General features: G+C 41.0%; 1 protein-coding gene across 1 annotated transcript; it reads right to left on the bottom strand.

Moving 5' to 3' along the window:
- Positions 1–695: 695 nt before the first annotated feature.
- On the bottom strand, positions 696–13,559 carry CPA6 (carboxypeptidase A6; the record flags this gene model as incomplete). The annotated part of the gene is made up of 5 exons (XM_010184639.1): positions 696–1,044; positions 3,352–3,436; positions 8,213–8,415; positions 13,117–13,207; positions 13,449–13,559. Coding segments are annotated over 5 exons (678 nt in total), but the record flags the coding sequence as incomplete, so codon positions are not given.
- Between the last annotated feature and the right edge of the window lie 793 nt (positions 13,560–14,352).

The raw sequence follows: 14,352 nt of genomic DNA, 5'->3' as shown, positions 1-14,352 counted from the left end.
AGCCTCAGTTAATTCCAGTTTAAGGCGAGATCTTTGGCTGGTGGACATGAGCAGACAATGACTACAGCAGAACCCAGGTGCACCAGGCGGCTGCCGGCTTCCGAGTTCCAAGTCATGGCAAGTTGCTTTGTCTCTCCATAAAGCAGAGTATTGTATCTCAATAATATTGCATTGTAATCCTTACACATCTCTAGGAAAGTTACATTTTCAAAGGTAGTAAGTTGATTTTGAGTTCACCCCAATATATGCATTTGAAAATAGGTTTCTCTGCAGTTAAAGGAAACCTTGGGTCAAATTCTTGCATTATGTGAAAAAAAAAAAAGTGCATATACATACATATGTATACATGCAGAAGGAAGCCACATTGCCAGTTGCAGCGTGGCCAGCTGCAACTATATGCCATTTAATGCTATAGACACGTGTTGGGTCACAGAGTACATGTACAGGAATGTAAACTTAATCTCTTGGTTTGAGACACCCCACTAAGGGAAGTCTTCCAGTTAGAGAAAGGAGTAAGGCCAGGAACTGTCTGGAAGTGGAGTTTTATTTCAGGCATCTGTATGTGGACCTGGACCTGCCCCACTGAAGCTGCAGAATCAAAGCTTTATTGCAAAAAGAGCAGAGTATTTTACACCAAACTGATAACTAAGACAGTAGACTTTCTGGGCTTTGGTAGAGCAGATTATTAAAATATTTTTTTTCCATTTCCCACCAAGTAAATCTGGTAGAAACAATGTTTTATTTCCCATTAGCTTCCATAATTTTGATGTGGCCAAGCTCAGAATAGCAAGGGAACACACTGAAAGGCATCAGCGCTGGGAGTAAAATGCTCACTTCCAGCTCCTAGAAATAGCTCTCAATGACATTTCTTCAGCAGATGAAGAGTTATATTTTTAACTGCAAGCATCGTCTCTGTGCAGGTTGGTTTGATCAGCGTCTCAGGAAGTAAAAATCCAAAATGGCCTGTGTCACGCAACTCAAATGCAAATGCGTAGGGGATGCCATTTTTGTAGGCCCAGTCCATAGAGCTACCAGAACTCACATCTGAAAGGCAATTCAGACAAAATTTTTAGCAATGATAAAAGCAGGTCATGTTGAAAACACCAGAGGGTTCTTGTGGCACTTTGTCTCCAGGACTCAGTGAACACGCACATGGCTTGGGGCAATCCCAAGCGCAAATACAGGCTGGGCAGAGAATGGATTGAGAGCAGCCCTAAGGAGAGGGACTTGAGGGTGTTGGTTGGTAAGAAGTTCAACATGTGTGAAACGTGTGTGTCCAGAAATGTACTCTTGCAGCCCAGAAAGCCAACCGCATCCTTGGCTGCATCAAAGGAAGTGTGGCCAGCAGGGCAAGGGTGGTGATTCTGCCCCTCTACTCCCCTCTCTTGGGACCCCACCTGGAGTACTGCATCCAGCTCTGGGGCTCCCAACATAAGAAGGACATGGAGCTGTTGGAGCGAGTCCAGAGGAGGGCCACAAAGATGATCAGGGAACTGGAACACCTCTCCTATGAGGACAGGCTGAGAGAGTTGGGGTTGTTCAGCCCGGGGAAGAGAAGGCTCTGGTGAGACCTTATTGCAGCCTTCCAGTTCCTGAAGGGGGCCTATAGGAAAGCTGGGGAGGGACATTTCACCAGGGCAAGTAGTGATAGGACAAAATGTAATGGCTTTAAAGTGAAAGAGGGTAGATTTAGATTAGACATAAGGAAGAAATTCTTTACTGTGAGCATGGTGAGACACTGGCACAGGTTGCCCAGGGAAGCTGTGGATGCCCCCTCCCTGGCAGTGTTCAAGGCCAGGTTGGACAGGGCTTTGGGCAACCTGGTCTAGTGGAAGGTGTCCCTGCCCATGGCAGGGAGGTTGGACTGGATGATCTTTAAGGTCCCTTCCAGCCCAAACCATTCTGTGACTCTGTGAGTATATTTGCAACGCCAGCTGTTACTTGTCCTGATCCTGAACACCCTTCAGAGAAGGGCATGGGCACCCACCACCTGGTGAAAGGTGCTCAGCACAATATGGATTAGACTCTTGATTTTCACAGGAAAAAAATTAATAACTGACTTTTTTGTGTAAAGTAAAACTCTAATAAAAGAGAACATTTCGAATAAAGCCTCAAACTGTTCTTGTCCCCAGGTGAGTGCACTCTAAAGCACTGCTTCCACAAAGATTTCCCAGCTGGACTGGAGCTCTGCATGCTCCAAGTTTTAACTCTCATTTTCAAAGTGCTTTTAAATTTCTTTTCTCTTAATTTCTGTCTTATTTGCTTACCATTTCCTTACAGCATGAGAGCATTTGCATAGGTGGTGTCTAATATTAACAAAACTTTCCCGAGGAAGTGTACTTCTTATGCTTTCGTTATCTCCATATGTTGATTACCCAAGACACTTATATTTATATCAAGATCCATCTCTCATGTGGCCTGCTGTCTTCTGTGCAGTTCTGGCATTAATTCACACTGCTCTTCCTTTGACAAAGCGACTGACTGCTCTGTAATGAGCACAAGATGATGACCATGCTGTGAGATGGAGGTTCACAATAAAGGGGAGCTCTAGCCAAAACACAGCAGCAGCCGAGGAGATGCATGAGGTTACTTGTGAAAAGTCTTGCTATTTACTTCAGCTTCTTACTTTTTCAACATCTGTTATAATTACCGAGAGCATTCAGACCTCGTAGTTTCAGTTAAAAAGTGTCTCAGTGAAACCTATTGAACTTTTTGTCTTACCTGTCTACGTGGAGAGCTTGCCTGACAATATTTAAAAGGTGCATTTTAAAGATATTTTGTTATAGGGAAAAATGCATTTGAAATAGCTCTCTGAAAAACTCAAGATGTCCAAATAAAGATACTGTTGCTGTCATTTATCATAATCTAAACATCTGAAACCTAGTTCTTAAAGACATCACCCTAAATTTTAGAATGAGGTCTATGAATAGCTGTATCTGTCACAATTGAACATGAGGGGGGACAAAGTAATGGTTAAAAATGAAACCTACTTTGAATTATTTCCAACCAAGTATTTTATAACTTAGTAATACATTTACAGTATCTGATAAAGTTATGCTTTTAAAGATCTGGTTTTATCTTCCCTTTTTAAAAAAAATCTGGTTTTGTATGTTCTGAACATGTTATTTTCTGGCTTTCACCTCTCAAATGCATTGTATTTTAATCTCTTAAATCTTACTGCAATCAACTGACTGAATCAGTTACAAAACTTCATTTTCTGCCTTCCTCACCATCCACAAATGGAACAAAGTCCACTTCAAACAGTGTTTGCTTGCTTTGTTATAAAAAGGATAATCTCCGTCTTACTATAGGTAGGTCAAAGTCACAAACCTGTGCCAAAAGAAAACTTACACAAAGTGCTAGATGCAGGACCATATCTGTATCTGATACCATAGGCTGACTGAAGAGCGTTAACAGCATTATAGGCTGCTGATTCCTGTGGGGGGGGCAGAAAAACACATAAATTAGACTTTGAATTAAATATTATAATGGGATTGGAACGTGAGCTATAGATCATTGACTTCTGGTGCAGTGCTGTGTCCTGTGAGTCTGTGGCAGCTAATTTAAAATTATTTTAAAAGATAAATGCATTATTTATTTTTATTGCCAGCAATTCCCTAATTCCCTGAAAAATCTGTTTTGGTATTTTCATGGCATAAAGAAGCTCAGTGCACCCTGAATGATCAGCCATTAACTATTTGTAATTATAGGTGTATTTAGCAATTTAGTGATACAACAAATTTAGGCAACATGTGAGTCCATGAGATGAAATAATCTTTTTTTAATGCAGTTGAAAAGCCATGCATGCCTTTTCTGTCAGTACCTGTGGATGCATTTCTCAGTCCTCTAAACCTTATCTCTGCTGGGCTTGTGAAGGAGAAATGATCTCTTGGTGATACTCCGTGGTGGTTCAGGGAGCAGAGTGGGAAGAAGGAAGGAGACCAATTCCACTTCTGACTTTCTGATAGACAAGAGCATGTTTACTGCTGGTCTAACTTTCTCTGAGACCAGATGATGGAAGCTTGGAGAACTCTTCCCACTATTGCAGAAATGTGATTTCTGTACTGCATGGGGAAAATCAGCACCTTCATTTGAACATCCACATGGATGCAGTTTGTTCAGGAGGTCCATGACATCCTATGAAACTGGGTGCAGAAGGCTTGGCCCATGGCAAATTCTGAGAGTCACACATGGACAGTGCAACCAGAGAGAAAAGATACATGTATTCAAAAGAAAAAGGAATATTATGATCCCAAAGAAAAGGATGTTGGAAAATCTACTATGAAGGCCAGGAATATCTAGGAAAACACAGAGTCATCTCCCTATAGAGAGCAGGAAATGAACACCATTGGAGCTAGAAACTGCTGGACTTTGAACTGCTGGGTAAAGCTGCAATGGTTGTTTTAGTTGTTTTATTTCCATGAACTGAAGAGCTGGAGGTTTCAGCTCATGCAAGTCTTCATGAACATGGTCCTCACCTTGTTATTCATCAGGCACCAGATGAATGCCCCGAGGAAGGATTACTCCACACTAGCCTTTCTGTTTATGTGCTTTCTCTAACCTTCCTCTTGTGTGCTATCATCAGGAATCAGGATTCTGGTTTAATTCTTGGTCTGACCTGTGCAGGCATTTCTGCTGTGGGTCTTTTCCCACCCGGCTAGAGAAGCCACAGAAAACTGCTTTAAAATGTCATTCCAGAAAAAAAAAGAACTTCATTTTCACTTCCGGACCAGCAAGTAGGGCTTTACAGAGTTTATTTTATGCTGAGAACTGCTCTTAGCAAATGGAAAAGCACTTTTTTACTCCATTATAAAAATCCATTAGGCACAACTAGATTTTTCATTTGTTTGTTTCTCAGCACAGGGATGACAATGCTGGCACTCTGACATTTTCAGCTTGCCCTTTCTTTTCCTCTTGCCACCTTCACAAGGTGTGAAGGCAGGGACTGCTGAAGTCAGTGCTGCTGGGACCTTCTGGGTTGGGATGTGGTGGCCAGCTGGTGTGAGGAGTAACCCCTGACTCACCCTACACCAAAGATGAGGAGGTGGGTGGAGGTCCAAGGAAGGGGGAAGTGCTGTCACCTGCGACTCTTCCTCTGCTTACAGATGCTTCAACTTCTTAGAGTCATGACACACAAAACTCATGATGGGGTCATAGGTGTCGGACTCCATAAGGGCAGTGAGGTGACAGTACAAGGCCATGGTGGTGGCAGTGGGACCTTGCAGGGCTCTGGGGAGTGTGGAGCTCCAGCTGCAGCCTTGGGCTGTTGGGTGGTGCCTGCACTGAAGCCCCAAGCACCAGGTTCAGTTGCTTAACAGAAATGTGGCAAGCAGCTGTGTCTGGCACTTACCACCCCAGGGTCATGGTGTGGGGCTAGGAAGGCCTGACAACAGGTCTGACACCAAGGGAGCTGGAGGCAGGGCTCAGCTGCAGGAGCTGAGAAAAGTGGAGAGCAATGTCCTGGCACATACGCCATGGAAAGGAGAATGTAGCCACAAAGGAGAAGGCTCCCCATGCATGACTTACTCATCATACAGCAGTGAGACAACAGAAGCAAGCCCTGTTGAAATCTCTCTGAAGAAATAGTTCGGCAATGCCCATTTTAAAACAGCACAACTGTACTGGGTTCTGTGCAGAGGCAGCAACTGTCTGAAGGCCAATCTGGGAGTGACCCAAATCCACATCCACCACATAGGCTGGCGTCCCTGGGCACTGTGAGCTCGATGCTCTTAGCCTTGAGGGGTGCTGCTTGCTTCCACTACTGGAGTTATGCACGCAAAGATGGGGGCAGTTCTCAGCTGCATCATACTGAGCATTTCAGATCCTGAATAAATCTGGGCAACCCATCTTTGAACATCCTCAAGGAGAAAGCTTCAGATAAAATTACCAGATTTTTACAAAGACATACACAAATACAGTCATGCTATATAAGTGCACTGCAAACACTAAGGCAAATGACTGTACAGGAAGAGAAGTGATGAAAAGTAGGTGAAATTTAAAGCTTTCAGGGTGGAGGAATGTTTCTGCTGGTTTTTTTCAACCTAAAAGTGCACTTTCATTTTAAGTATCTTAAAAGAACAGATTTCAGGAGAGTGTTAATAAGAGAGTTGTGTCTAAATTAGAACGGAATATGCATGTTGTGATCAGTACACAGTTCTCCAGTTTCAAAGTAGCTCTGAATAATTGAACACTTTAATCAAAATGGTAACTGACAGTTCACTAGAATCATACGACCCCAGAGAGAAACATCCTTTCTTCTGCTCGGGATTAATTGGGGCCCCCTGTTAACACCAAATGTGATTTATCTGCTATGCGTGTCCTACAGTTGTCCATTCTACACAGTCCATGTAGACCAACAAAGCAAGTTCCATCAACAGCAGGAAATTGAGATCTGCTGCTTTCCAGCTCACTGTAATTCTCCAAGAGAACTGGAGACTCTGAAACCTCAGCCTAAGTCACCATTTTAGACAATTCAAATATTAAACACTATTCATTTCAGAGCCACCAGGGGACAGGTGGCTGTAGGCAAATATTAAAAAAACACAAATAAATAAGCCACAGTATTCCATTCATTTTCACTGTGATCCCCATAACGAGCTTTCTAAATAACAGGAAATTACTTCAGTTTCTTATTCCAACCTCCCTGTTCTTTTTGACCCACTGAAAGAAGTACAGAGACCAAATACTGGCAAAATATTTAGAACTGGGATTTGGCTTCCATTTTTCCAAGGCTGTTGTTTAAAACAGTGTTTTTCTTTGTCCACTCTCCCTGATGAGAAGACTGATCTAAGGTTTCACAAACCTACTGCTCATCAAAAACTGGGTTCCTTTGGTCTAAAAGCTGTGGATGGAAAAGTAAAGTGTGTGTGCTTAATCCCTGTCTCAGGCACTTAATCCCTGTCTCAGAATGGAAACAGTCCTTAAGCAACATGAACATCAGGTACTGAAGTTTTACTGGATGTAGAAGGTAAAATAAAAAGAAGGGTCATTAATTTATTCACAGTCGATGCAAGGTTGGGTGGTCAGTCCCCACAAGTTTTGTATTTTTAGCTTCTCCGGCTGCTTAGTTCACTTCTAACTTGTTGTTTCCCAAGAATGACATCAGACAAGAGAATTTTAAGTAGCTGCTGAAATTAAATGTCTTAACAGAAATAAGTCCACAAAGAGAGTTCAGTTTGTGGAGCGCTGGCTGCTCAGTCTCTAGAGAGGGCAGCTGAGTGAAAGCTCCAGGCACCAACAACATTGTTTGTTCTGCACAGGATAAATCTAAGTTGCAGTTAAGCTGCTTTTGGAGTAAACTAGATTAAACTAGTAAGTTAAATGTCACTGCAACTTTCCAGGCCAAAATGGGAGATATATGGACAGTGTAATTTTTCCAGGGACTGAGGGCAAAAGAAGGAGGAGGGTTGCTGCTGGCTGGTGCAATGTGTGTCTGTGAGCAGGAGCAAACAAAAAGTGAAGCTTGAGCCCCATTTCCCTAAGCAAGCCATAGGGTGGTTTTATGCACAGGAGGCTGGCTAAAAACAAACCTCAAACTGTGAGCAGAGGGAATAGTTCTGCATTCAGATGAGCATGTACATATTTGTAAATAGGTAGGCTTGCATCAAAAACAGTGCTCTAACTAATTTATTCTTCTAATAGACAAAAACTCCAAAGCACCTGATGTAAATTAACTGCTTGTCAATTAATAAAAGGGTAAAGCCACTATATCCAAGCAGGATGATACATAAAGCAATAGAAGCTTTAATTTTGGTGAAATCTGTGAGATTTCTCTAATTGATAAATAGAAACCATTTCTATTTTATTTTCTTCATAAAATGGAAGATGATCATTGTGCTTCTGCTGTTTTAAGTTCTGAGCATGAAAGGGCAGAATTTCAGCTAGGTGCCCAAGGACTTAACTACATAATTCCCATTACAGTTAATTAAATAAAATGATAATAACTATAATTAAAACCCAGGGATTTATCCTATAAAGTAATTTAAAAGGACTGATGGATGGAAGGATCTATACCATTTTAATCCAATTACCGCTGACTCACTTGGAATGAAGGTTATATAACCAGAAATGCGACTGCAAGCTGATCCAGAATAAATACTGCTCAATATTAAATATGCGCAAAGTATTGAAGAAACAAGTCACCTCTCAAAATAAAATGTACCAAAAAATATTACCTAGGGATGCGTATTCTCCCAAGTTTTAAAGTACTTACCACACAGCTGAAGTTTGGAATAGTTGCATATTTGTAAGAGTAAGGGTAGAGCAGCATCTGTGCATATGCATGGAAGGACAAATAGGCTTTTATTTGTTTCCGATGTTTGCGGAGAAAATGAGCGACAGCCTTTACTTCAGGCTCAGACTCAGGAAAGGGACCACAGTAGGTGTCATCACACGGGTGATATGAAGCACCTTCATCTAGAGATTGAAAGAGAAAGGTGATGGTGAATGTTCACACAGAATTTCCAAGGGTCAGCTTCTGGCTCAGTCTGTGTGGGCCTGGGTGCAAAAGTGTGGAAAGCAATAAACAAATCGTTTTCTTGTGACTGATGGGCATGAGGCAGTGGGGCCTCAGTACAGCAAGCTGCTTGTTCATCTAGTAGACACACCAAATTGCCAATTGGCCAACTACACAGAGGTCTCCCCAGAGGATGTATTTTCAACCCGACAGAAGGAGAGCTTGACTTCACTGTATTTTCTTCCCTGGCTTTCCATAGGAGTGGCACATTTTATGACACCATTCCAGTATTAAAACTATTGAAGGGTCTCAGTTGGTCTATTTGAAATCAGAGAGCTAAACCTCTCCCACTAGTCACTGCCAAGACAAATGTAGCCTTTAAAAACATTTTAACATACTGGCTACTACAGTGGTGGTTACAACAGCAGGTAGATAACTTAAGGAGGCATTATCTTAGAGACTGGTTTAAAACATGACAATAGTTCCTGACTACTGCCTATTTTTACTCTTGCAAACCTTACTGGAAAAAAGATTGACAAGCCACATGGGATGATTGCTCAGTTAGCTAAAATAAAAATAATCCCAGTTTGCACAGGGCCCAATTTTCCTTCAGGTTTGGGGCAGGGGTTCAGTTGTGAGGGTATCTTTCACCACGCCAACCTGCTCAGTAGGTGAGCCTGCCTGTAATATCCCATGAGATACTGAAAGATGAAACTCAGAAAGGGAGATGTGGCAATGACTCCTTTATAATTTAGCAATTCTGGATCTAAGCCACCATCTCATTTACAGCTTGGAGCCTGGGCCTAAAAGAACAATATTTATGCAAATCCACTCTGCTCTTTTATCCACTGTGATTGCAAAATGCCACATGTTTTACACTGACCTGCAGAATAAAAATACTTTGTTTATGACATTCTCTGGTGTCATCAGGGACTTAAAAAAGCAGTGTTTTATTAGCTTTCCTTTGTATAGTAAGTACTGTCATATTCAAATAATAAGACTGGTGTGTGAGAAGGCATAATAATATGAACTAAAACATGCAATCAACCTAATGCCAAAAAAATGAAAAAATGGAAGAATTTCATGCTGAAGCTTCATTTATAATATGAAAGTTGAGGCTACCATTCAATGGCCACAGGTGGGGATTTCAAAAGATATTAGCGCTTAGATTGCAGGGGATATGGAAGGGTTACAGAGAGGGCAGATGGTCTCCTCCCTGCAGAACAGATGGCCAAGTCATCCAAATCCTAAGAGCACTCTGCCTCGATGTCTTGTCAGATAATACAACTAAAGGAGAGATAATACAACTAAAGGAGAGCTATTTAGCTATTTAACAGAGCCTCCAGAGCCTTTGCTTTTTTTATGGATACTTCATCTCCTGTAACATGTTGTATACTTAATAATGAAAATGCACATGGCTGTTAAACAGCAGAATCCTACAAGCTAATGGTAAAATGACCCAGTGGTAAAGTATGACTTAATTTAGTGATTTTTGGTGAAGACAAAACTCTCTAAACCGTCCAGCCTACTATTGTGTACCATTTGCAATTTCAGTTGTAGTTAATGGTTTTCCTTAAGTGAAGCTGGCTGGTAGTAGTAAAAAGAGAGGGAAGAGGGTTTCCATGGTGGCCTTGGATAATGTACAGATATCCTCAATTTTCATACTGGAAGCTCTTTTAAAGTAACACAAGAAGGAAAAAAACAGTACAGTACGTATCAAGTCTTACAAAATTTCTGATTTACGGTCATGAGAAGAAAATGGAATTGCATGAAATGTTACCATGCCACCTTATTTTTGTACCTGATAGCATACAGGAGAAGGACACATATCCTCCAACATCCGCCATGAGATCACATGTACAAAGGAAATGTGTGCAGAGACTGATAAAACCAATGCTTTGGTACAGAAGGAAGACCGGGAGGATGGATGAGTTGCAGCATGATTCTCAAACTTCCTTGCAGTCACTTCTTCTGCTAGTATGGGGTACTGTCCCCAGTGAGCAATGGTGTGCAGTGGAAATTGGGATACACTGGAAATTTTAACTCCCATTGCTGCTTTCTTTTGGGATTTGGATGCAACCCCTTTATCTGGATTTGCCCTATGACATAAGGTAGTTCTAAGTAGCTCATTATTGGTTTGAAAATTGCTATTTATTTCATTAACATTAAACCATTGTGCTAGTTAATGCACACACATACATATATATACATATATATATGTGTGTGTGTATATATATATCTCTATATATATATATACACAGACATATGTCTATGTCTATATATATATATATTTCAAAGAGCATTTCTACCCAGAGATCTTGCTGGGTCTGTGTGCAATTTCTATGCACTGTTTTGGGTGCAGGGCTCTGCAAAATGAAATCTGCCACCATGAGTGATATGGCCCTTTTCTTGGTCCCTAGAAAATACAGAAGCTGTATATAGAGCTTACATCAAAGTCCTACACTAGAAGGGAAGAGGAAAGCAGAAGGGATGCTGTGTTATCTTTACCAACTTGATCACTACAGCCAGCACTCAGTGGCTTTGCTGGGGCCAGATTCTGCCACAGCACACTTGCCTGGAAGCCCCACAGTGAAGTTCAAGCCTGTCTGCAAACTCTAAGTGTGACTGAACTGAACTGAAAGGTTTTTACAAGCGTACGCAGTATTAAATGTCAAACACACCATGATTATACAAGCCTCAAAGTGTGACATGATCCAGATTCTTCTCTGCCTCATTTTGTGTCTGATTAATGAGAACATAGGGTGCCGGCTGAGGATCTTCTGAGCACCAGTCAGCCCAGTTCATGAAAGGGCTCTTTATTCTCTTTATTCTAGAGAATCAGACAGAGTTTGGGGTCTGGTGAGGGAAGCAGAGCATGTGCTTGGTGGGATGACGAGCAACCTTGAAGGAACTTTTATTTTTTAAACTCGGGGTGGGGACCTGTCTCTCATGTTCAGTGCAGGAGAGAAACACAGTAAGTAGTGGATTACAACACACAATGCAAGTGTGTATTGTTATAGTTTCACTCAGCCTAGAAAAAATGCTTTTTTACTGAAAAGAAAGCAAATATTTTCAGGACTGAGTAAAAAGTGTTCTTTATTACAGTGGCTAGGGAGCAGGAAGAGGGAGAAGCAGAGTGATTTGAACGCAAGAAAGATTAATTAGGACCAGAAAGAAAACACACTGTGTGAGTATCAATGTTGCACTGATAGGTACCTATAATATGGCTCTGAAGACTTTGCAAGAGAACCGTTCATTCCAACTGCACTGGTGGCTATCTCTGAAAAGTAAATTTATGTTCCCAAAGTACCTGCAGCTGTGACTTGCACACTTAAGTAAAAGATGGTAACAGTGATGCAGTTCATTCTTTTTGCAGCATAGAATTGCCATAAAGATTGTGATAGCAGCCCTGGGACTATCTTCTGTAGTGGAGGGATTCTCAGCTAGCATAGGCTTTCTGTAACAGCTTCTGTGTCAGTCCTCTCCTTATTGTGAGTAGAGCAAAAAAAAATTGTAAACATATTTCATAGGTCCACATGGTATTGAATGTGTGCTTCTGATCACTCTTACCTCATTTGATTTTGCCCTAGGCACATTATTCACACTCACTTTTATCCTTCCAAGTCACCACTTAAAAAATCAAATCACTTCAAGCCAGACTGTGCAGTGCTTCTATTGCGAGCAATCGGAGTGTTGTGGAAACATCCAGAGACTTCCAGTGAGAGGGATGGGCTGAAGGGAGGGTCACTGCGCTAGCACTATGCAAACACAGTTTCTGTTTTTACAAGTTTATAATGTCAATAAGGAAGGTGGACAAGTGCTGGAAGAGAAAAGAGCTGCACAGAGAGGTGAAGGAAGTTGCTCAAGATGGGAAAGCAGGTCAACAGAAGAACCAGGTATATATCACCATATTTCACAACAGAGTGCTATTACTTTCTGCTGTGCCAGAACTTGTATGGCTGCTTACTCCTGCATGACTTGCACTGCCTTGCTGTAAGATTTAATAAAATACTATTTCTTCTTCAGTGGACCCATTCCAAACCTTCTGCTAGTATTTCATTACTGCTGCATTCTCTATGCAAAACTGAGGTAAATTTTTATGAAAGTATTTACAGAAGTGCTGGGAGTTTAAAATTGGATCTCTGTGCATTTAGAAGCACCTTCTTTCTTTATTAAATCACAAATAATAATGGCTTTGAAATATTCTCAGACATTCCTCTGTGAGACCAACAAAGCAGGGCTGACATTTCCAAAGCTAAAGCCATTTCAGAGGAATGTCGAATTAAATACAATGAAGTTTGAAATGTTTCCTAAAGCTGTAGTCAGGTAAATTCTGAAATGTGGTAAGACAGGCTCAATACCGTGCTTCAAATTATTTACATGATTGCAGAAATACAGAATAGCTCTATGTGCAGTTTTTCACTTTGCCAGACTCACCATGAAAACTTTTTATCTGTGATGAGATGTGTTTTTCCAAAGCTCAGGACTTTTATTTTTTCAGAAGCCAGAAGGAAGATTTGAGCCCTGGCTTGGAGTTTTATGGGAAGGCAGCTTCAACTATGGAAAAGAGAACACTTCACAATGGATGTGACCTACCTAGTTACTCTGTTGGATGATTAAATACAGGATAATCTGAACTGGTTTCAGATCTCCAGACTTACCACACCATTTCACTTTCCAGTTGCGATTAGCATCAACACCATGGCACCAAAACCTTGTACTCTTTGATCTTGTTTTTCTCCAAAATCGATCCTAAGGTATAAAAAAATTAAATATCAATATTACTGTATTTTAGCAAAAAAATACTTGTACACAAAACAAACCAACCCTGGTAAACACATTATTATATTTTAACTGGAGTAATTTACTTCCATTTTGCATGCCACATAGGGATGGACTAGATTATATAGAAAGTCATCTTACAGTGATGCAACAACCATTCGATCTTTTCTGTCTGAACAATGTTTTGAGTAATACTACTGATACTACTTACATTTGTCCAGCTAAAATGATATCCATCCACATTAAATACCGGCATGATATAGAAATACAGGTGAGTTAGCATCTTTCTCATGGCAGGATCGGTCTGGTATGTCTGAAGAGCCTAAAGCAGAAAAGCCAAAGAAAGTAGTTTCCATAATAAAAACAATTTCCAGGTTCAGTACTGTGACAAGCTAGGACAGTTGTGTGGCGTTTGGCAGTACAGAGACCTGATCTCACAGCACCACTGATACCCTTAGAGCTGTATTTGAAAGGCTGCCATCTTCCTGCAAATGTGGTTAAAGGCAGCATATGAACAGGTGAAAAAGGTGTTTCAGAGACCCTATTCTCTCTGCTTCTCAGTTACTTTCAAAAGCCAAGAAAATACAACTCACATTACAGAGAAACAAATGCATACAAAGCATTTCTTGATGTAGGCGCTGAAAGTTAGTGGAACAGATTCTTAGTTGAGGAAACGAATTAGCTGCTGTAAACCAATGGAGTGTTGCTGTTTCCACCAGGGGATGATTTGGTGAGGTCAGAGCATCTCTTAAAGTGTTTAAGGTTTACATTACCTAAGCTTTTATTGTATTCAAAGTAATTTACTACATGCAGAATCATTAATACAGGCAGCTTATTCCTTTGTAATTTAAAAAATCTTATAATTTTGGAGAACCTCAAGTATAAAGGTTAGTAGAGGAAGTCTAGGTTGGGTAAGAGTATTTTTTCCCATTTCACATCTTAGAAAAACACAGTTAATCAGAGGCTGCTCAGCAGTTCTGGTTTGCTAGTACCAGAGATGCTTCTTTACCAATTTCAGAAAGCTTGGACTTCACATGCTGTAGCAAAACCTGTCCCTTGTCATAGCTGGGCATCAAGCCTGGATCCTTCAAAGTTTCAGTCTTGATTCTGTAAGG

Source organism: Mesitornis unicolor, unplaced genomic scaffold (genome assembly GCF_000695765.1).
Source record: "Mesitornis unicolor isolate BGI_N332 unplaced genomic scaffold, ASM69576v1 scaffold12975, whole genome shotgun sequence".
In the NCBI taxonomy this organism is placed as follows: Eukaryota; Metazoa; Chordata; class Aves; order Mesitornithiformes; family Mesitornithidae; genus Mesitornis; species Mesitornis unicolor.
This window is presented reverse-complemented; position numbering and strand designations above follow the sequence as displayed.